The 25,176-nt window shown below is 36.5% G+C and overlaps 1 protein-coding gene across 3 annotated transcripts in view; it reads left to right on the plus strand.

Moving 5' to 3' along the window:
• Positions 1-25,176, plus strand: part of pum (pumilio) — a 94,409-nt gene that overhangs the window by 67,560 nt on the left and 1,673 nt on the right. For all 3 annotated transcript variants that reach the window (XM_089714802.1, XM_089714803.1, XM_089714805.1), the window contains 8 exons: positions 11,640-12,150; positions 13,493-13,670; positions 15,522-15,622; positions 17,567-17,756; positions 18,716-18,884; positions 20,438-20,596; positions 20,781-20,975; positions 24,827-25,032. In XM_089714802.1, the coding sequence (XP_089570928.1) occupies positions 11,640-12,150; positions 13,493-13,670; positions 15,522-15,622; positions 17,567-17,756; positions 18,716-18,884; positions 20,438-20,596; positions 20,781-20,975; positions 24,827-25,032 (1,709 nt within the window). The remainder of the gene's footprint in view (positions 1-11,639; positions 12,151-13,492; positions 13,671-15,521; positions 15,623-17,566; positions 17,757-18,715; positions 18,885-20,437; positions 20,597-20,780; positions 20,976-24,826; positions 25,033-25,176) is intronic.

The raw sequence follows: 25,176 nt of genomic DNA on the forward strand, positions 1-25,176 counted from the left end.
CCGCGCACAAATTAAGAAATATAAAATTTCATGTCGATGATGAGTGGTTGGGCACATTAATGCTGGCAGGGCTGCCAGATATGTATAAGCCCATGATTATGGGCTTAGAAAGTTCCGGTATGAAAATTAGTGCTGACTTAGTAAAAAATAAATTACTACAGGAAGTGAAAATGTCAGACACTACTGCACTTTATACAAACACAAAAAAATACTTGCCCAAAAGTGATAAGAAAGGCCCTAGATGTTTTAATTGTAATAAGTACGGACATCTCAGCAAAAATTGTTGGCATAAGAAGACAACCAGTAAAAAAACAGATAAAGACACAGGTTATGTTGCAGCTTTTTCAGCATCCACAGCAAATGAGTCTAATTCTTGGCATGTTGACTCAGGAGCATCCATGCATATGACTATGCACCGGGACTGGCTCACTGACATCACCGTTTCACCTGTACCGAGCATAAGGATTGCTAACAACAAAGAATTAAAAGTTGAATGCTGCGGGAATGTATGTATTAAGGTAAAGGCACATGATGGCAGCACCGATTCAATACAGGTGAGGAATGTTTTATTTGTACCAGAATTGAAAACTAATTTGTTATCAGTTAGCAAAATAATTCAAAGTGGATGCAATGTAATATTTAATGAATCTGGCTGTAAAATTTACAATGCTAGTAACAAATTAGTAGCACATGCTAGATTAATGAATGCAACATATCTGTTAAACACTCTTCAAGAAATGCAAGTCATGATGGCCAAGGCTGATGATGATACTTATCTGTGGCACCAAAGGATGGGTCATTTAAATTTCACAAGTCTTAATAAGGTACCTCTCTGTACAGAAGGAGTCAACTTGTCGACAGGTATGGAAAATTCCATCTGTGTTACCTGTCTTGAAGGCAAGCAAACGAGAAAACCGTTCCCTGCTGAAGGTTCCCGAGCAACCAGCTTGCTAGAACTTATCCACAGTGATGTGTGTGGACCGATGCAGCAGACATCAATAGGAGGAGCAAGGTATTTTGTAACCTTTATTGATGACTTTTCTCGCCGAGTATGCATATATCCTATAAAAAACAAAAGTGAAGTATTTGAAAAATTTGTTGAATATAAAAATAGAGTGGAAAATGAATTGAATAAAAAAATAAAAATTCTTAGATCTGACAATGGAACTGAATATAAAAATAATATTTTTGAGACTTACCTGAAAAAGCATGGAATTTTGCACCAGACATCAAATCCATACTCACCCGAACAAAACGGATTAAGCGAACGAATGAACCGTACACTTATTGAGCGTGCTAAATGTATGTTGTTAAACTCTGGTTTACAGAAAGATTTTTGGGCTGAAGCGGTAACTACAGCAGCTTACATAGTGAACCGCTCTCCCACCCGCAGTTTATCAGATGCAACACCATATGAAGTATGGACTGGAAAAAAGCCAAATTTGAGCCACATGAGAATATTCGGATGTCCTGCGATGGTGCATATTCCTAAAGAAAAAAGAAATGGAGTTACATTACCTGATGTGCCGCAGACATACTCTGAAGCTGTGTCGTGCCGGGATGGAGATAAATGGAAACAATCAATTCAGGAGGAGCTTAAAGCACACAAACAAAATGAAACCTGGACGTTGGTAGAGAAGCCTCCAAATGTTAAGACTATTGGATGCAAGTGGGTCTTTCGTATCAAAGATGAGCCAACAGGTATGATTTATAAATCTAGATTATGTGCCAAGGGATGTTCACAAAGCTATCAAATTGATTATACAGAAACATTTTCTCCAACGGTGAGATATGACTCAGTCCGAATTATACTAACTGAAGTATGTCAACACAATCTTGAAATGATACAGTTTGATATTAAAACTGCTTTTCTGTATGGAGACATAACAGAAAATATATATATGTATCCACCTGAAGGATTAGATGTTCCATCAAACTATATTTGTAAATTAAAAAAATCTCTTTATGGATTAAAACAAGCTCCAAGGTGTTGGAACTCTAAGTTCAAAACTGTTCTGAACAATTTTGGTTTTAATAACAGTCACTCAGATCAATGTGTCTATACAGGTCATGTAAATGGTATTAAAGTTTATTTGTTGTTATATGTTGACGATGGATTAATAATATCAAAGGATAAATCTGTAATTGATAAAGTTATAAGTCAGCTAAAAGAAAATTTTGAAGTTAAAACTATGGAGCCAAGAAATTTTGTTGGTTTGCAAATAGAGAGGTCTAAAGGACACTTATTCATTCATCAAACAAAATATATTGAAAAATTATTGATAAAATTTAACATGAACAATGCTAATGGATGTAGTATACCTATTGATCCTCATACTTCCCTAATAAAGAAAAAGGTGACACTTGAAGAGAGAATACCATATAGAGAGGCTGTAGGTTCTCTTATGCACTTAGCTATTGTAAGTAGGCCTGACATCATGTTTGGAGTCAGCTTAGTTAGTAGGTATCTTGATTGCTATGATGACACTCACTGGGTTGTTGTTAAAAAGATACTTAAATATTTAAAAGAAACTAAAGAATATGGTATAAATTATTCTTCAACAGACAATAATATAGTAGAAGGGTATAGTGATTCAGACTATGCCACAGACACCGACTCTAGAAGATCTACTTCTGGGTATGTTTTCATAAAAAATGGTGCAGCTGTCACTTGGTCGAGTCAACGGCAACAGAGCATTGCACTGAGCACTACAGAGGCAGAATTCATGGCTGCGTGTTCGGCCACAAAAGAAGCTTTATGGATTAAAAGATTACTTTGTGATATTAGTGCGTATAATCAGGATTCAATTTGCTTAAATGTAGATAATCAAAGTGCAATATCAGTAATTAAAAATGTAGATTTTCATAAACGGTGTAAGCACATTGATGTAAAGTATAAATTTGTAAAGGAAAAGTTTCAAGAGAATGAAATAGATTTAAGCTATATATGTACTAATGAACAGTGTGCAGATATATTTACTAAACCCCTTCCTCGAGTGAGATTTCAATATTTAAGAGATAAAATGGGTGTAAAATTAAAGATGTAATTTTTGTTTTGATATTTTTGTTTTGTTGTAATACATATTAATGTATCAGTACACTGTTACAAACTGTGTGTATGACTATGTATGTCATTTTTGATAATTTTTTGTTTTGATCTGTGTTTATATGTAAAGGAATATGTAAAGTAAATTGAAGTTTAGACTGAAGAAGGCTTTAATTTGGTGGGTGTGTTAAAATTTGAAATTGCAGCCTTCTTACATATACATTGTGCATTGTACTAGATCTGTGATGCATTGTCAATGTCATTATTTTATTGCTATAATCTGTGGTTAACTTCCTTGTTCCTTTTTTGGCGTCGTCCGTGACTGTAACTGTACCTAATTGTGATTGATTTAATTAAAACAGTTTCTAATAACTCGTAAATCCGTTTTTTATTTACAACAACAGTAATAAATCTTATAGACTTATGTAAGCGTAACTTAACTTATTTATACCGCATTTGAATAAAAAAATCCAAGGAAAGAATAACATCGGATAATTAGAAAGAGATTTTGCGAATTTTCAGTGTCGGCGTAATGGGCTACTCTTGTCGGCCGTCATCACGCGTCGCGGGAGAAGTTTGTTATTAATTCATCGTTTCTCAACTCGCCCGCTTTCCCCGTGTTACCCACTTACCATTGCAGCTCGATTATTAACTACTACTTTTAGAACGGCTTCATACGAAATTTCTCCATATAAAAACCAGATGCAGATAATTTTTTAAAGATAGAAAACGTACATAAAGTCGACATAATTTTTTAAATTGAAATGTATGCAAGATTTTTGCAGTCTTATTTAGTTTCGGCGAACATCCCCAGCCGGTTGCAACTAGAAATGAAATCTTTGTTACAATTATGGCGAACCACAATCGGCAATCATATGATGGTCAAAAAGCGTCCACGCGATGTTGATTGTGACATTGTCTGATAAAAGCGAAGCCCGGGCTCCGTGGTCGGGTGAAGGGAGCGCGGGGTGCAGCACGACCGCCACCCGCATTTGTGATGCAAATTGTTGCGCCGCCGCGACGCAGAGCGCCGATGCGCTTCACGCCTTACCTGCTTTGCTCGACATAATTATTGTGAAAAATATTCATTTGTCCGCATTTACCACGTCGCTTACATAAAGAAACTACAGTTAACTTTGTAAAACAGACTATTTCACCTTTGCGTTTCGTTCTATTTAGTTCACTTTACGTTTTCTTTTGCCGAGTAAGTCGACACCGTTGTCGATCCGCCAATTGTAATAGCGGAATTCAATAGCTAACTGACTGCAAGAAGCCCGTGTGAAGTTTCGTGAGAACTTACGATTCTCGGCACTCGATTGAACGTTATCATATTTCAAACGATTTCGCAAAACGAGTAAGAAACGAAGGCAAGAAGCGTGCGGTGAAACCGAGTCAAAGCGTGGGTATTAGAAACGCTCCGATTACCACGGCACCGAGAGATGCTTCTTTTGTTTCTGAGCTTAAACTTTGTCAAGTCGCTGTTTCATGTTGAATGCATTGATGACGCGATAATCGAGTGTAGAGTTGACATGGGCCGTTTATTTACGAGATTCACGGACAGCTCTACCACCGGTGGCATGACCGCGTTCCACTAACGGTATCCACTCCGAAGTATTTCTCTGGCGCGTGGCACACTTCGTGCGTACATTCACCTCGACGGTCTCGCTGGCTCCATTCTGCTTTCCACTGCCCTTTCTCTATCAAAACATTAATTACTACGTTATTTTGCCAAATAAAGCGTTTTAAATAATACGCGTTACATATGACAGGTATATAACAAGTATAGCTATCTACTCTGAACCGTATTAAATGAGATCAAAATACCGTTAGATAGAGTTCGACGCACTGGCGGTCGCACTTAAGTTAAAGCTAACAGTTTTACAAATTACTGTTATTTGTTAATGTTTTCATAAGAACGAGGAATATCTATGCAATATAAAATCTATTTTCTACGCTTACGCGACAGAAATATGTTAATTGTAATATTATTCACATTCAACTTAAAAATCTCGCGTTAATCTTTAAATTAATTATTCAATATAATTTAAAAATACACCTGGATGGTAAACCTCTCGTTAATTCTATCACAGAGCAGCCTCACAAAAGAGTCGCACAATCTGGTAATGAGGTTCAGAGTTCAGAGGGAGTTTCTTTTAATTTTTAACGATTTATTTTGCTTCTTATGATGTTTAAATAGATCTTGAGTTTATATAAATGAAAATACATACATAGTAAGTTTTGTTATCAACCTTAATTTGTTGAAAAAATATTTTAATTGATCTTCATTGCGATTTAATGTCCATTAACATTATTTACGTCGTCAATTATAACTTGAAATAATAGTGAAAATCCTGTCATAATTTTTACAACTAAAAAAACAACAACAACTAGCTAGTTGTTGCCCGCATATCACATTTTAAACAGACGATCATCTATCGGTATTTATAAAATTTGGAGTGATTCAAATGCGCATTATATATATTTCCATGGTCATGAAATTAAAAGTAGCCTATGTCACTCTCTATCTATCTATATTAGGGATAATTATCTCCAGACACGAAAATCATATCATTTAAATTTTAAACCCCCTTCATTGCTACGTTACAGAAGAACAAACAAACAACTCATACTTTCACATTTATAATATTATTCAAATAATTAATAAAGATAAGATTTTTTTTATTAAAAACAAGTGTACCTATACTTACCTTATTTAATGTAGAAAGCAACATAATTAATATTGTATTTCATAATTAAACGAAAGCTTGCAATAGCTCTATATAACTATGAAAATTGCTATTATCAAGTTTCGAACTTTTTAAAGTCTCTTCCAACAAACGGGCTATAAGGAAGCTATTTCGCTATCCTTATCTAACATTTCGAGCGGCATAATTACATCGCTTTGCTTATTTTCCTTTGACTTATAGAATGAAAATTAATTTTAGGCTCAAATATAAACGGGTAGTAAATCGTTTAAGAAATATACAATATGTATATACATACTGTACATAATAGATTGGCAGTATATATAATGGCAAAATAGCGAGGGCCGGAGGGTTGTTGTGTTATGAGTCCAGTTAGCACGAAATTGGAGCGAGAGCGACCCAAGGCGTAACGTGCCACTTCATTACACCATTTCGTTACCGAAAGCGTCTTATGGACTTGTCTCGTTAACACCTCTCGCCTCCAGATCTTGCTTTTGGAAAACCCCTCATACCGTCTACCATTTCATAACACAAATACATTCAATGTCTAGAATGCCCGTGAATATTGTTATATCTCATCGTTAATCTTGAAATGCTATATTTTAGCCTCGCATTATATTCTTTTCTAAATAGCTCGAAATTAAAGTGTACGTAGGTGAATTATTGGTTTTACAAATAACATTTTGTACGTGTGCAAGGCGTAGAGCTCGGTTTCTTGCGTGCGTATGATTACTTGGCCCGTTTTACTGTGTAATATATTCATATTTTCACCACCTTCGCATCCTTAATGTTTCGTTTCCTTCTCGGTTCTTTATGCGAGGTAAAGCTTATGCGACTATATTATTTATTTGATACCAATTGTTTTTGTTTGAGTATTTACGCAAATATTATTATGCCCAAGCAAAAATAAACCTATTAGCTGACTTTTGCATCTAACTATTACAAGTACTTACGATTTTTTTTTATTATTATGTAATAGGAACTAGTTTTTTTATGAGTCTCCTATTTAATATATTAATGATATATTTGCGTGTTGTTATTCTAAAAACTTAGCTTAAATTTGATCCTTATATTATGTCGAGTATAAATCATCCGGGGTACAAAGTTTCATTAATGTGTTTTAATACATCGTGTTACTGCAAATAACATATAAACATGCTCTTCACAGTGCAATCTGTTGCAATTCACTCAATAAAATTGTAAAACTTAGGGCTTTAACATAAAATTATCACAATTTATCTGTATGTGTCTATGTTATTGATATGAAAATTTGATGCATACAATAATAAAAACTTAATGAAAAAGCAACTTTATTTGCTTTTTAAACTGAATACTGAACGTTCAAACAAATAATAAATTGAATTTGACATATTCTGTGGTAGGAATATTTAGGAGTCTTGGACGGTGATGCTTTGCGTGTCATTTGAAAAGATAGTTTTCGATAAGCAGCCTGCATACAGATAGCAACTTAATTGACCTGTTCTACACAGCAGTGTCCTTACCGCCTGACCGAATTGGTCATGTCGTAAACTGATTTACAACGATTACCATTCTATTCGTTTGTAAAACAAATGGAATCAGTTTTATATTGCAAAATAAACTATTAAACTAAATTGTTCTAACTTTCTCGAAAGACTATGGCGATAGGTATTATTTTTATGAAGTATAATTTCAAAGCGACCGCTATATGTAAATTATATAATGCCGGCGTTGATACCCAAATACCACCAACTGTTAGACATCTGATCCATATAATCCAAGCGCTTCGCGCTATATCCGAACATGCCTTTTTACTATTCCAAGCTGTCTTTCGAAATACCACTTAAGTCTCATCGGACCGTGTTTATCCCTATGATGCCCGTTTAGGACTATGGAGTCAAACAATGAAAGATGTTTGATGCAAAATATACAAGTTAATTTATTATAAATATTGATTTTATGAAGGGTGAAATATAAGGGTGTGATAGCGAGGTGCGGCTCTGGAGTCGTTGATGCGGTGACGGCCGTAGTCTTTTACGATAGGGGTGTGCCGCGGCTGGGCGCGCCGCTAATTTTGATAAAAGCATCGTCCGACCGCACCCGTACTACCTCAGAAACAACTTTGCTCCCAAATACCAATACGCTCCATGAAAATATTTATTCATCTCTACCTATCTATACCTATAATATTTCTTTTTAATTCATCGATAGGTACATTTTATTCTTCACTAGCGTAGCAACCTAAATCAATTAATGTTTATTTTTATACAATACCTCAATTTAATAAAATGAATCCTCACCTTTTATTTTTTATTTTTATTGAACAACTAGCTTTCCGCCCGCAGCTTCGCCCGCGTATTCAAAGAAATCCCGTTCCCGTGGGATTTCCGGGATAAAACCTATCCTATGTCCTTTCTCGGGTATCAAAATATCTCTATACCAAATTTCATGCAAATTGGTTCAGTAGTTAAGGCGTGATTGAGTAACAGACAGACAGACAGAGTTACTTTCGCATTTATAATATTAGTATGGATGTATATGTAGGTAATGGAATTCGAATGCTATCTCATTCTTATTTTTTAAATTTATAGAGTTATCTATTTTGTGAGTAGGAGTATAAGTACCCTCTTGTGTTATTTGTTATGTATTTTTATTAACTCCTCTTTTACAAAAAACTAATATTATCTACTATAGTGCTATATTGTTTTAGTTTAATGATTATTCTTATATGTACTTACCTTAATTAAGATTAGCTTATCTATGCAATAGCTGAAAACGTCTCTGAAAGCTTTTTAATGTTTGTGTAAATATAGTGTATGAACTTCCATGGGATTCAAATAAATGTTAAATATAAAGTTTCGATAGACAGTATATTGAGTATTTTGATCATCCATATTAAAATATGTGAAAAATGTTTGTAGGTAGGTAGTAGTAGGTACATGTTTTATGTAAGTAATAATAACTTACGTTCATGATTTCGTTTATACTTTATAGTTTTGACTAGTAAATATAGTTAATAGTTTCAAAAAATGATAATTTGTCAAGCTCCCAACTTTCGTACTTTAGTTCTTTATTTCATTATGGGAAAACACGGTATCCCGTTATGTAACTTCACCGCAAGGTTTAAATGGTACCTATTGGTAAGGAAAGTATTAATTGTGCACTATTGTAATTAAAATATACATTATTAGGTAGTAGATTCGTCAATTTTAATATTAAGTTTTAATTCTAGCAGGGCGTGGGCGACGAAGGCGTGGCTTTGCTCCGCCCAACTTGTGCCCGCCCTCGCCCTTTGCTACCTTTTCGCGAAAATCTAGAGGCTTTCTCAAGCGAAGGTAGCTGGAGGTATCCAATCAAATGCCGTAATTAGAACTTCTTTTCATTTGAAATGTTAAAAAATAGTTACCTTTCCTTTTTCTAAAATTGGTAGCGTTATTAAGGGGATGGCAAAAGCGTGATGAAATTACCACTTTATTGTTTTACTCGTGAATGTTATAAAAATGTTTTTTTTTTTTGTGAAAATTGATTACATTTGGGCTTAGATGACAAAAGAGATGAGCAGCCTGCGGGGCAGATAAACTTGTTACGGCAAGATACACGACAACCACGGTCGAAGACGCCGGAACACGAAAATCTTGGATATCCCTCTAATCTTATTTTGACTTCCGTCCTCCCCGTCGACATCAATTTACTCCACAAAGCTAATTTTGTACGAAATCGTTTTTAAAATATCCCATAATACAACACATTTAAACAAAATTTTAATTTCAACAGAGTAAAATTGTTTTTTTTAAGAAAGTTAATAGTGAAACGTCCGATTCGCACGTAGCAGGAGCATTTCTTCTACCGCTAAAAGGTTCTTGTTGACGGAGCGTTCGATTCAAGAGGCACGGCGACATTCTCGTTCTTGTAATTGATTGCTTTGTCACGTAATTTGTTTGCCGACGCCTGGAAAGTGCTATTCTCGCGGGAACACAGAGTAGCGCGTCCTCTCGTCATCAGCCTTGTAAATAATAAATGCCATCCAACGCGAACGATGCTCGTACAATGTAGCACTCCTCACCTTCTCGTTTCGTGACTCGACAAATACACATTTAATTACTGTGCTAATTAATGGTCCTCTATACGACTATGCACTATCATGAATTTGCTTCATTACTGATAATCCCAGATACCCTTTTTCGGTTGTTTGATTTTTCCTGTTTAATATATCAAATCGTTTAATAATGAATAAAAAAACTAAAAAATATAAAAGATATTTTGTAATATATACATTGCAATAAGTTTTGTTAATCAATTGATTTGTACGAAAGTTCTATTTAGAAAAATATAACCAAATATGGCTTTTCTTAATTTTTCCCAAAGCATGGCATATCGCGGATATTTGTAGCTTTGTTCAGGTTAACTGAGCAGATCCGAGCACGTGTTTTCTCACTAATAACCGTGTAATTGGTATTGGAGCTCGCCGCAGCCGTAGCCGGATTACTGAACGTCTAATTGAATGCGAGGCGCTTCCTTGCTTCCTTGCTGCGACAGAAACGACTTAATTTTGTTGCGGTCAAGTTGCTCTGTGCACGTGCTAGCTTCGCACCCGCACGCCTCTTAATTACAACATCCCGATGAATTAAATTGCTATGGAATCCGGAGCCGAAGCTAGAGATCAAAGGCGACACCCCGACCGAATGAGACTTTGGATTTACCCGCCGCAAAGTTACGACGTTAGATAATCATTCCGTGTCAATTAGCTAATGAAAAATAAAATAGGCACCCGGAATGTAGTAGCTCCGTAATTAAAATTACGACGGTCGTGCCTGGCGTCTGTTTGAAAATTTTAATCTTTTCAACTTTCTGACGAGTGTAATAATGTTTTAATATTATGAATTTAATTTAATCGAAATATAAATCACCAAAACGTTGAGCGATAAATCTACTAATAATTTTACCTTGTTTATTCTTTAGGGAAATTTTAAAAACTACTTTTCGTGTTGGAAGTAGTTTATGATTTCCGTATAAAAATAAACACATTGATACGTTGCAGAAAGAGGATGAAATTAGCTACGTTAAACAAATATTATCGGCAAGTGTAGTTTTGTGAACTCATCTATACAAGATAGGCGCCCAGGTGGTAGCAATAGCAGCAATGGCACGAACGGTGTTTGTATGGCCAATGTTTCATAGTGTTTACTAGATCGCGCAGAGCTGGAACCGAGCCAACTAATCTCTTCCCAACAGGTAAACCAAACTTACTCGTTCTAGATGACATCACACTCACATTAACCATTTCAACGCATCGTGAACCATCTCGCTCAAACCTCGCACCTAAAATAATTGTATTGCAATGTAATTAATTTATTAACTATCTTCTTGAATACCAATATGCGCGAAATCTTATTAGTTTAAGAATATTGAGAGACCACGGCGTGCATGTATTTCCTACGTTGCATCGACTTATATCACCGTTATTTACGCTTACAATTTTTCATCCCATCTTATGCAGAAACTTGTGTAGAGATATACCTACTTTTTTATTTGCGGAAAGTCAGACAACATAATACCGTAAGCCGGTAGAGGCATATGCGTCGGACAGCAGCGTGCCTTGTTATTAAGTTTTTAAACGATTGTGTTAATTAGCGCGTTTCACGGCGGCCGGCCCTCGAGCAAATGCTGTATTGAATAAAAAGTAATAAATGATACGTTTCTTTATTAATTAAATTTAAAGCTAACCGCTAGTTTTAAACGGTACGCTTATTAGAAACCTTTATTTATATCTTTAATATAGTTCGGTCTATAAAACATAAGTATTTTCTGTAAAATGTTGGCACGAACTTGACGAAAAGTTATCACACCTAAACGCTCATATAGAAGATATTACTAGTGAGAATATAAAATTGTAATTTCGTTTGTTGCAGCAATTATTCCGATCGCAACAAGCGGCGGCGGCCGGCGGGCAGGCGGCGGCGGCGCAGCTGCAGCTGCTCCAGCAGCAGCAGCAGCAGCAGTTCCAACTGCAGCAGCAGCTGGCCGCGCAGCAGGCGTTCACGCAGGCGCCGTACGTGATCAACGCCGGGCAAGAGGGCGCGCCGTACGTGAGCGCGCTGATCGCCGGCGTGCCGCCGTACTACGGCGTGGCGGCGCCGTGGGGCGTGTACCCCGGGCTGGTCGCGCAGCCGGCGCAGCAGCAGGCGCAGCAGCCGCGCCGGCCGCTCACGCCGGCGGGCGGCGAGCAGCAGGTGAACGGGCAGGGCCAGTACGTGATCCCGTACTACGACCCCGGCTCGCTGGTGATGGGCGCGCGCAACGGCACGCCGCTGCGGCTCGTGTCGCCGGGCGGCGTGCTGGCGCCGCGCCAGTACCCCGCGCACCCCGCCGCCACGCCCGCGCCGCACCAGCCGCCGCAGCCGCAGCCGCAGCCGCAGCCCGGTCAGTACCCGCCCCAACTTCTAATCAATCATTTCATACAATTTTTCTTTTCAAATCTTTATAACACTCTCTACTTCAACTTGTGGAAACATTTTTATATTTCATGAATTCATTAATCAATTTATTGCGGTTACGTATATAATAAATGTACTCATGATAATAAATGTTTATCTTAAGTGAATAAATTAGTGAACGAGCGTGTTTGAATCACGGTCTTTATTTATTGTATTATTAACAACTTTTAAATTACAAATATTGCGGATTTTACTATTCCCTTTGTACAATATATTAATCGAACAATATAACAATAGTACATTAGTACAATATGATGTCGTATATTTTATTCTATAAAATTAATTCCATGGTTTCGGTTTGATAATTGACATTGATTCATTTAATATTGTTTATTAATAGAGGTAAATTAACAATGCATCAATCATTAATATACCAAAGTTCATTAAAATTAAATTAATCGATTCACTTAATTACTGACCCTAGTTTTCTTTTGATAACACAATTCCTTATTCCATATCAGGCCTACAATTCTTGTAAATTATTAAGTTTTGTATATAAAAGCACACACATTTCGGTAACATAAAAATAGCAAAATAAAAAATATCCTTACACAAAATGGTTTGATTTAACTTCTGTGAATTATTGTATATACAAAAATTTTGTCTCACTTTACATACATAGTCTAGTTATGTAGATTAGTATTTTGGTATTCGTATGTATAACGTAATGATTCTTTGTCACGCTTTATTTTACAGTACGATGAAATTTACACAAAAATCAGCATATTTATAAATATATACAGACATGCAAAAAATAGAAACAAATTAACACTTATGGTATAATTTTTTCTTACAATGAAGAACTTGAGTTGTTAGTTTGTTTATATTTTTGGCCAGTTTTTAGAAGTATAATTGTTTTTAAACATTTATTTACATTAAAATAGTGACTCTTTCTATGTGCATTTGCGTTTTCTATATCTTATTGTATATAAACATCGCCATTTACATAGGAATTTGTACATAAAAATGTAGTTATGGGCGAGAACGGGCTGATTATTTAAATTTTACGTAATTGCCGTATGCAGCATCATGAATTTTTATTCGATATTAATAATGCAGTATTCTTATGGCGGTAGTTCGACACTTTCGCATATTGAACAGGAATAGTTGTACATTTAACGCGAGGTCCCAAGTTAAACGGGACCAATCGTGCCGGCCGCTAGCGCTAGGGGGGGGGCCACGTAAAGACCAATTGGGCGCGACCCGCAACGGTTGGTCTTTGGGAGCGGCGGCAGGCAGGCTCGTGCAGCGCGCAGGTGTGGTTGCAGGCGGCGTGGCGGCGCGCCGCGACTCGCTGGAGTTCGGCGCCGGGCCCGCGGCCGCGCTGCAGGACTACGCGCGCAAGTGGGGGCCCTCGCCGCTCTCCCCGCCGCTGGCCGCCGCGCTCGGGCCCGTCGGCCTGCGCCCCGTCTCCGCCGCGCCCGGCGCCGAGACCGCCAAGTACAGGTACCCGCGCCCGCCACACCACACCACATACACCACTACACACGCACACCACTACACTTCAACACGTACACTATTTTATTTATTTATAAGCTTTAATGCACACAAACGGAAAATACAAATTTTACTTAGTAGGAAGACTTTTTTAGTCCAAAGGCGGCTTTATTGCTACAAACAATTTCTTCCAAGCAACCCATTCGATCATTAACATACATTACACACTCTTACACGAACATCACACATTCCTACACGCACACAACACTGTTATATGCACACCACACACTCCTACACGTACATCACACATTTCACACACTCCTACGCACTTCCACTTCCGCACGCACATAACACATTCATACATGCACATCAAGTACTCAATGTGATCTTATCACACTCACACGCATAACACACATCTACACATGACTTCAAACACACACACATTGACACTGCTCCCATATAATCAGCTAGCCAGTCGGGATATAGTTGGATAGGGACAGGTTTAGGAGAAAGACTTGTTTAACTTGGGTTATATGATCCTCTATAAACCTTATTTTACATCCCCGCCCGCTACATGTATACCAGCCAACCCTGTATGGAATATTGTAACTACTAAGATCAGTCGGTGGTCGACGTCTGAACCTTTTCATTCTAGTGAGTCTTACCCATGTTTCAACTGCATTTATCGCGATGAAAGATACTTTCGCCAAGTCTGTACCACGAAAATAGCAATATATCTGTCATCACGATACACACGTTGAGGAAACAATTTAATATTTATTTCAGAAGCTAACACACAATTATTATGATTCATATTGGTTTTCATTGTCACACTGCTGATAAAAGATCTGTCTTTCTTTAGTCCAGTCCATTTTTCATAACATTGGTCCAGTGCTCTAAATAGAAAACTGGTTCCATGTTTCAGTGTGACATCACCTCCCCCTAGCTCTATTCCGAAGCCCAATGTAATAGTCGGGTATTTATGTACTTCTACTTTATGCCCACAAATCTTCAATAGCTAAAACATGGCCGACTAAATTATATTTCAGCTGATCAACATTTTTGTCTACATTAAGTATTTGAGTTTTGGAACCATTATATTATGAATAAACTAAAGAAAAGTAACATGCATCATCGCGAAAGGTTTTATTCCATACGCGTTAAACTTGAAAACTACAGCAATCATTTTTGGTCATACTGGATAAAGTTTTATGTATTATTTTCTTGTGTCTTATCTAATTTGTATGATGAATTTTAACAAATATCAGCGTGATGGGCCAAAATTTAAGACATTAGCGATGCCACGTAATGTAGCATGATAAAAACCAATTTTGTACGAAGTGAAATCTAACGTTAATTAAAAATTTGTGCTGGCACTTGATTTGTGGAAATAAAAGCCAATTTTACGTCCCAAATTTTGTAAATTTCTTTTCTTTCCGAAGTTGTATTTTGTTACAGTTTCATTTCCGCTATAGTTAGTAAAGTTTTACTTTTCCACGAACTCTAGATGATCTCATCTTAAGTTTTAATATTGCATGTACATATTTCATTAAATTTAATTACACCTCTCATAATGAATTAAATTATAAGCATAATTCACGATGAGACTTGTAAGCGCGCGATAATCAACCAAAATTACATAAGACGGTGTGGTGCGGTGTCGGCTTCCGCCACTGTTTATATATTGTATATAATAGCTTTGTATATTTTGTCTGTGTTCTAGACGGCCCCAGCGGCATGTACAAATGTACCGATATCATTTTTAGCATGCTCATCCTGTATCTTTAATTCGATAGAAACGTGCTTTGTTTCCGAGACGTGATGTAGATTGATTTTAAAATTGTATTATTTACATTGCAGAGCTGTCAGCAGTTTAGCACAAGGTTTAACGTCAAATGGCGGAATGTTCGGATCATCATCTTCGTTATTGAGCAAACTGAGCGGCGTCGGCACCATCTCAGGTTGGTACGGGCGAGCCTCACATGCCTCTTGACACTAACTCATAGACATTATGTCGACAGAAGTAGTTCACACCTACCTCTAAACGTTTATAATATTTTATTTACCCCACCGTGTGTAATAGGTATTTTCCATATACATATATTTTTCACAACTAATGTGAGTCATTACGCGCCACTAGATCTAAACTTGCAGTTCAATACTTGCATCACATTAAGGCTGACTTACGTAAACACGATAGATTTGTATCAATCATTATTTTATGCGCCACATAGCAATGGGTGCAAGCGGTTTACTTTTCTTTTAATTATGTGTACTTACTTGTTAGTATGGAGGAATATAAGATAAACATTAGATTTATAAACATTTTCAATTTGCATTATTCTCGGTAAAATACGGATACATCATTGGTAATAACTAATAACCAATTAATGTAAGGTATTTATTCTGAGTAACTTAATTATTATGGATTAGCCTATTATTTTTATAATAATATTGATATACACTTCTAATGATTCAACTATAATCGAAACTTACGTAATATATTTTATGACGATTTGAAAATAAAATTATTCTTACACTTATTCAAAAATAAAATTAAAATACAATTACATAAAATCAGCGACACATGTTCTCTGTTATTTAAATAACAAATTTATTTCTTATAATAAATAATTCATAATATAAAAAAATCCACACAAATTATAAATTAATAACAATTTTTATAGTTAACTAACAATACATTTACTAATAAATTTGTTAACGTTTGCACGCTCATAACAAAGAAATAAAATTGTATCCAAAATGATCTGATTAAAAGGTAACCAGACCAACTAGCACAAGAAATTGTGAGTTTGGACGACAATGAAGCATAATCTTTTGATAAAAAATGTTTTCTTGCACTTTCCAACAATTTATTGAAGCTGCGAAAAAATATTTCTATTCTTAAAAACTTCTATTGTGCTAACTGTTATAAATTTAATTTATTTGATAAACCAGGACCCGTATTCCACAGTACATTTTACAGTGCTTAAGCTTAGTAGTTGCAATTAGTGATAATGATAAATGTGAAGCAGTAAGAGCGTATACGCACTATGCGGGTAGCCGTCCGGCTGACCGCAAGCACAATTATGTACGGAATATTCATTTCTATGCGCACTGTGCGGTCTGCGGTAGCCGCATCGCAGTGCGCATAGTGCGTATACGCTCTTAAACACAGATAAGTTTAGATCAAAAAACTTATAAATAAAAGGATCTTCCAAATTGCTTTAATAGTACGAGCCTGATGTAATATAAAAAAAATTGAATCCTGTTTCTAAAAACACCATTGTATTGTTTAGCTTACAGTTTCAAGTATAACTCAAATATTATCTTTTATTCTATGGTTATAAATAAAAGCTATGACACGTATTTTTTATGGATCAAATGCTTATTGGCTTCTTTTTCCCTTGTAATCTACACCTGAATCGGTTTAACAGCAGACCGACGAGTGCATAATAAAGTTAGGATTAAAGAGTGATTATTGGCGCAGCGATAAGTAACAGGTTAGATTCAGATCAAACCCACACCGGGTTTTTCTAGTCATAATAATTATATATGTATGTATTCGCAAAACAATAGTTATGTTTATTGTATGTCTAGTTTCCATATGACAAGCTTTGCTCAGTTTTTCGCTTTTGTCAGTAGAGAATAATGAAAAAATCGGACTATGCATTAAAAATGTAATCTATATGTCGCCGTCATCGCATTGAATGTACTATTTGATTGAATGAATAAACCGAAGGTTGAAGCGTCACTCGTCTATCTAGTTAGTGGATTGTAACAGCCTTTTGAACAGACCGAATATGACTGAGAATTACCTTTTTCCAAACGTCCACAACAAGACGGTTCGAGTCGTGTGAACTGTGAAATGTGCGGCGACATTGACGGCGTGGCGTGCGTTTCAGAGCTGGTCGGCGGCGGCGTGGGCGTGGGGTCGGTGGGCGTGGGCTCGGTGGGCGCGCTCGTGGGCGACAAGCCGGCCGCGGGCCGCTCGCGCCTGCTCGAGGACTTCCGCAACAACCGCATCCCCAACCTGCAGCTGCGCGAGCTCGCCAACCACATCGTCGAGTTCTCGCAGGACCAGCACGGGTCCAGGTAACTTTAACTCTTTATTCACTTGTAGGCAATGTTACATTTTAACAATTCATGTAACAAACAAACATAAAAAAAATATTTACTGTGCACAACAGGCGGTCTTATCGCTCAAATGTACTTAACTTAAAAACTACATACAATTATAGCCACTTGGGTATCAACTGAGTATTCTGTAGGCATATTTTATATGTGTAAAAATGTACAAAATTTATTACTATTAATTTTTTAATAAAAGCTTAAATTTTTTCGTTCATTAAAAAATGTCTGATGTCATGTAATATTTTTTGTTCTATTAAAATTCTGCACCTCTGCAGGGGCCTTAACTTAGAGAAAGTTGAGAATAAATATCCTAAATTACGCACGCATAATATAAAAGATGAGATATACAGGTTGACCTGCATGTGGTGTATTATGCTCAATAGAACTTGAGAATGGTATTTGCTGGCTATGCGAAGCTAAGAATGTAAACACACAATTGAGAAAAATAAAATCAACAAGTTTTTACCACGTTTTTTTTTAAATATTTTTTAACGTTATCGGCATATGGAAAACTATACGTTCTTTGATAAATCTGTGGCAGCCTGTATACATAATTATTATTAATTGTATAAAATATTATATTTATTCATCTTACGAGCCATTGTAGAAGAAGTATAATTTATACATATTTTTTATTTCCTTGTGCGAGTATATTGAATGGGCTTATATATAATCTAAGAGCCTTGGAAATTACTTGTGAATTATAACAAGTCGTCAGGTTTATCATTATTATTTAATGACTTAAAAAAAGCCTATTAATTATGATAAACAAATGACTTTGTATGTTTATTTATTTGGGCAAAGCACAATTCCAAATGACTGTTCAAATATTTGAAATGCAAATTATCCAAAAATTTGCGAAAATGACTATTCATTATTCATACTTTTTTTACTGAGCAACAAATTATTGATAATTCCAGATTTATTCAACAAAAGTTGGAGCGTGCCACAAATCAGGAAAAGCAAATGGTGTTCAATGAGATAATTAACGCGGCGTACAGTCTAATGACGGACGTGTTTGGAAATTATGTGATACAAAAGTTCTTTGAGTTTGGCACGCCCGAACAGAAGACGACGTTAGCGCAAAAGGTATGTATCGGCCATACTAGTATGTATTAACAACATCCTATATTAACATGACACCTATAATTACTGCAGTCTCGAACAATAAGTTCATGGACATTTAAATTTTTTGTTTGTTTTTTTTTATCATAAATATTCGTAAAAAATTATAATATGCATAATATTCATAATGGGATGAATTATTTTTTAAACAAAAAAAAAAAATAGGTTGTTTGTAAAGTAGGTTTACGATCGAGATGTTTACGTGATAACATAATGCAGTGGCAGCACTCGAGATGAGACGGGAGATCGGTCCGTCTCTCTCTCGTTATACCTGCGATCGCGCTCGTGAGGTTTTGGTGTGACACAAGTTTCTGAACATGTCACCCGACTAAAACTATTTTAAAAACGTTATCACGTTAAAAATAAAAAAAATCATAATTATTGTAAGATTTTCTGGATAAACTATTCGTTCATGCTTTTTCATGTAAATTTAAACAGCAAATGGTTATGCACAAAAACATCACGCACATTGACAGTCAATTAAGAGCGCATATTCTATTTAACGCAAGTCAAAAACTCCGCGATCTATTACGATAGATCGCGGCTTGCGCTATCCTTTTACTATGAACAGCATAGGTCCGCAGGAGAGCGCCGAGCAACATGTCCTCTCTCTGGAAAGGCTCGCTGCCGACTGATTTTAATCGGGTCGCGCGCAGTGTTTTATAGTACTTTAAAAAAAATTGTAGAAAAATAATAGAGGTACCTTAGTTGATTTTTTAAATTTTATCTTATAAGTAAGACATTCTTTTATTGCAATATGTATAAATTATATTCAATAAAGTCAAATATCTTGGTGAAAATAATCATTTTGTCGACTATAATTTCTAAAAAAATTCACATTGTTCGGATTTTAATTTCGTAAGTTAGGAGTCCAAATTAAAAAAATCTTTTAACTAACTATTTTAATAAGGATTTTTGCAGTTAGTTAAAAATAATTGTGTGCTAGATCTGTCAGCAATTTCAGATATTTTTAGCTTCGAAATTGACACTAAAAGTGAAATCAAGTAATCATCGGCTCAGTTATCTTGATGGTATTCAGAAATACTGTATTAATTGAAAAAAACTCTTAACTAACTACATAGACAATAAAATTTCCTAAAATTATTAGTAATTCATGTTTGTAAGATAAGTGGTTGATGGACAATCTGGTTTAAAAAATCACATATTTGAGCCAAACAGCGCACGGACCGCGTACACGGCCTTAATTCACTTTTGATTGATGCACATACAACATAGGTAGTAATTATTTATCTATAAATGAATATCGTTGGTTGTTCAAGTTGATCTATAAATGAATATCGTTGGTTGTTCAAGTTGATCTATAAATGAATATCGTTGGTTGTTCAAGTTGATCTATAAATGAATATCGTTGGTTGTTCAAGTTGATCTATAAATGAATATCGTTGGTTGTTCAAGTTGATCTATAAATGAATATCGTTGGTTGTTCAAGTTGATCTATAAATGAATATCGTTGGTTGTTCAAGTTGATCTATAAATGAATATCGTTGGTTGTTCAGGTGAGAGGGCACGTGCTGGCGCTGGCGCTGCAGATGTACGGGTGCCGCGTGATACAGAAGGCGCTCGAGTCGATCCCGCCCGAGCAGCAGCAGGAGGTGGTGCGCGAGCTCGACGGGCACGTGCTCAAGTGCGTCAAGGACCAGAACGGGAACCACGTGGTGAGTGTGTACGACACAATATACTACTTTATAAGTTTGAAATCATAACAATATATTATTGCTTCTACCGTTTTTTTACAATTGATACATGTATATCATAAGTTTATGATAAATCAGTCTATCAATAAAAGTTATAGTTTATTTTTATTAAAACAGATGATGATAAGTAATGATCGATTTGCAGGTCCAAAAGTGCATCGAATGCGTGGAGCCGGGCGCGCTGCAGTTCATAATAAACGCGTTCGCGGGACAAGTGTACGCGCTGTCGACGCACCCGTACGGCTGCCGCGTGATCCAGCGCATCCTGGAGCACTGCACGCCCGAGCAGACCGCGCCCGTGCTGGCCGAGCTGCACGCGCACACCGACCAGCTCATACAGGTACAATCCTCGAGCACTGCACGCCCGAGCAGACCGCGCCCGTGCTGGCCGAGCTGCACGCGCACACCGACCAGCTCATACAGGTACAATCCTCGAGCACTGCACGCCCGAGCAGACCGCGCCCGTGCTGGCCGAGCTGCACGCGCACACCGACCAGCTCATACAGGTACATCTTGCAAATAATAATTAAACGGGATCCACCTAGTGAAGTCTCGTCTAGCAAATGCATTGCTTTATCGCTCGCTCTGTGTGGACTCGCCTAATACAAATAGCGTTGACCGCAATTCCAGTATAAACCTGTGTTCTATATTGACCTTCTATCTAAGAAGGTCAATATAGAATACCTAATAAGCAGTGGCGGTACGTTCATACAAGCCGAAAAGCGCGGCTTGCCTTAGAAATTCGCTACGAGACAGGAAAATTCACGTTTGAATATTCGCGCGCAATGAGCAATTCATAATTTGCTCCGAAATTCAATGAAAACTCACCTACAATATAATATATAATACTCCTAGCATAAAACAATGACGAATTCGAGTAAACTTTTTAATTTCATCCTTCTTCCTATCGGAATAAGGTCGTACCTTTTATTTTGACGTTACAATCTAAATTGGATGGATTATAACATGTAGTTGTCTCGCTTGCACGCGTGGGCTTTTACCGGGCTTTGCGCTCATCTCTTCTAACGTATGAAATTTCGTCTAAGTAGCTACATACCTAGCTATAGAATTCTATAGCAATCAGTATGGAAAATAATGCCCGGCTTTAAGAGTGTGAAGATAGTTACGATTGCGCGAACGAACGTCGTGAATATTATTGTTATTAGGTATAGTTTGTTTGAGCGGGTGATTATATCGGTGTAATTTAGGTTAAGTTTTTCGAATTTTGTGATAAAATGAGTGTCGCGACAGCAGATTGTGTTGTAAATTGTGATGGTTTGCTTTGTGCTCAGCGGGGGAAAGGTAAAATCATTAAACTTAACTGAAAAACATCAATTAATTTCTTCATAAAAACCAACTCCCGATTTGTGCATTACCCAAACAGCTAATATGTCACATAAACGAAATTTTAATTAAAATATGTTTACGAATTAATCGATTTCATGAATAAGAATTGCTTAGAAGCCCCAGCTGTTGAAACTTGCACATTCGGTACTTGGTAGTTACGATTTCTGCTAGTAGGTACCTATAAGGTAGTTCTTCCACGGAGCGTGCTTTCTCATCGTTAAATCGAATTCATAGGTACGTATTTAAGAAATACACAAGGCCAAGAACGCCTGATTGAATTATCAATAATTGCCAGTTGTTAGGTAATTGAATTCTAAAACAATCACCTACTTTCTATTCCGATGTTATAAAATCTTTCCTTCAGAAGATCGCCGTTTGGAATTATTAGAATATAAATGATCTGTACAATTTTATTAATAATATAATGTCATACTGGTCTAAGATCCGAACATAAGACGAAATTCAACGGCGTGATAATAGAATGAGACCAATTTTATAATTAATTTAGTCTATAAAAAATGTATTAAAAATGGGTTGACTGGGAAAATCCTGGACAGGACATTTTTAATGAATTAAAAAAAAAAACATTTTTTTTAATTAATTGCAGTATCAAGATAATAAAAAAAAAATATAATAGACTTAAAGTATGAAACCTACAGAATGTGCAGTCATAGTCGTTTTCTAATATTTACCGGGACAAACGGCTAGGTTGGCAGGTATAAACTGGTATGTCGGTACCAGTTACTTTCACTTGATAGGATGATGAAAAAAAAAATTATGTCAGCACTGTTTTATTACAAAATTGTTTTATTATCTCGAAACTGCAATTAATAAAAAATAAAAATAAATAAAAAAAAATTAATTCATTAAAAATGTCCTGTCCAGGATTTTCCCAGTCAACCCAATTTTAGTACATTTTTTAATAGACTAAATTAAGTATAAAATTTTTCTCATTCTATTATCACGCCGTTGAATTTCGCCTTATGTTCGGATCTTAGACCATACAGTTTAATATAATTTATCGATTTTAATGATAAACGTTTGACTCCACTGTTAGCGGGCGCGCGTGAAAATTTAGAAGCAAATCTTCTTAATTACTAATTACACAGTATACCTTATAGTCCGGGATACATCGCCCATTTTTGCAAGTGATTACTATCAAGCTAATTTTTCGTGAGTAGCTTTATTTTGATGAGATGCCCAATAATTTCATGAACGAAACTCTCGATTGTGGTAGCTTACAGAGGTAACAAGGATAAAAATTTTTGATTTGACGGTTCTCAAATATTTATTACGCAACTAGCTTTCCGCCCGCGGCTTCGCCCGCGTTTTCAAAGAAAAACCCGTTCCCGTAGGATTTCCGGGATAAAACCTATCCTATGTCCTTTCTCGGGTATCAAAATATCTCTATACCAAATTTCATGCAAATTGGTTCAGTAGTTAAGGCGTGATTGAGTAACAGACAGACAGACAGAGTTACTTTCGCATTTATAATATTAGTATGGAAGTATGGATTATCATTGCAATATTTCTGCCTACCCTGTCCAAAAACTCTGTGCACGCCCCTGTCCGCCCCGGCTTCGCCCGTGGTACATATTTACGTTTTCTCTACATAAAAACCATCCTCGTACTTCAAGGAATATAATAGAAAAGAATTATCGAAATCGGTTCAGCCGTTCACACGTGATGCCATGACAACGCGAAACGGGTGCAGACCCGCCGCCTTTTTATAGCTCCCGCCGCGAAGCGCGTCGAACGCGGCAACTGATACACAAAAATAATCCTTATGGCTGCATGATTCTGTATTCACGCGCGATGACTTATAGCGTATTTCATGTATAACTTTGGTGTTTCTACACCGATTTACATGATTCTTTTACTATAACCTGCCCAGGAGTATGAAGAATAATTGTGCCAAATTTGGTTAAAATCCGTCGTGTAGTTTTTGTTTCTATAACGAATATACAGACAGACAGACAGACAGACAAAAATTTTACTGATTGCATTTTTGGCATCAGTAGCGATCCCTTATCACCCCTTCATAGTTTTTTTTTAAATATATTTCATGTACAGAATTGGCCTCTCTACAGATTTATTATAAGTATAGATTTGTAGGACAATATGTCTGTTGAATTATATAAGTATTAAATAAGTGAAAATAAAAAAATCAGCTGGTTACTAATCATTTATGATGACTTCGTTATCGATACACATTGGAAAGGGGGACTCTTTGATCAAACCATAGATTTTGTCTAGGACAAATATTTTTTCGAATAATTTAGATAATTATCTTGAGATTGAACAAAAAAAAAACATTCAGTTAGTAATTAATATTTGAGAACCATCAAATCAAAATATTTTATCCTTGTTTCCTCTGGTAGCTACCACAATCGAGAGTTTCATACATGAAATTATTGGGCATCTCATCAAAATAAAGCTACTCACGAAAAATTAGCTTGATAGTAATCACTTGCAAAAATGGGCGATGTATCCCGGACTATTAGGAAGGTTTCTAATTCAAGAAAAGGGTACCCAGCAAAAACTTTGAAAACTTTGGGCTTGCCCAGTCCTTACACCCTGCACGCCACTGCTAATAAGGCTTCATAAATTTACTCAAACATTTATTTACTCAGTTGGACTTTTTAGATGCACTATTGAATCGTCATAACCTAGATGAAAATTTACCATAATATACAACCGATTCGAAAATCTGATTTTATTCGAATCTCTTTTTAGCAATTAGCGTCACCTGTATGTTTGTATGTAACCGACTCCATTGGATTCGCTTTAGATCCACTTGAAATGTATAAATGTATAATAGAAGGTGTATTGTTTGGTGCGCAGGACCAGTACGGCAACTACGTGGTGCAGCACGTGCTGGAGCACGGCGCGGCGGAGGACCGCGCGCGGCTGGTGGCGGCCGTGCGCGGCAAGGTGCTGCAGCTGTCGCAGCACAAGTTCGCCTCCAACGTGGTCGAGAAGTGCGTCTCGCACGCCACGCGCAACGAGCGCGCGCTGCTCATCGACGAGCTGTGCGGCTTCAACGACAAGTGAGCGCCTCATCCTTGTTTGTGTTTATTGATATCTATGATACCTTGCATATACATAATGAGATACTTTATTATTAAAGTTTTTATTTGTCTAAAATCATAAAGTAGTATATTCCATTCTGGACTCGATAACAATACTTTTGT

This window comes from Colias philodice, chromosome 3 (genome assembly GCF_061535455.1).
Source record: "Colias philodice isolate Cphi_HAF_F1 chromosome 3, ilColPhil1 Martin Lab GWU primary, whole genome shotgun sequence".
Classification (NCBI taxonomy): Eukaryota; Metazoa; Arthropoda; class Insecta; order Lepidoptera; family Pieridae; genus Colias; species Colias philodice.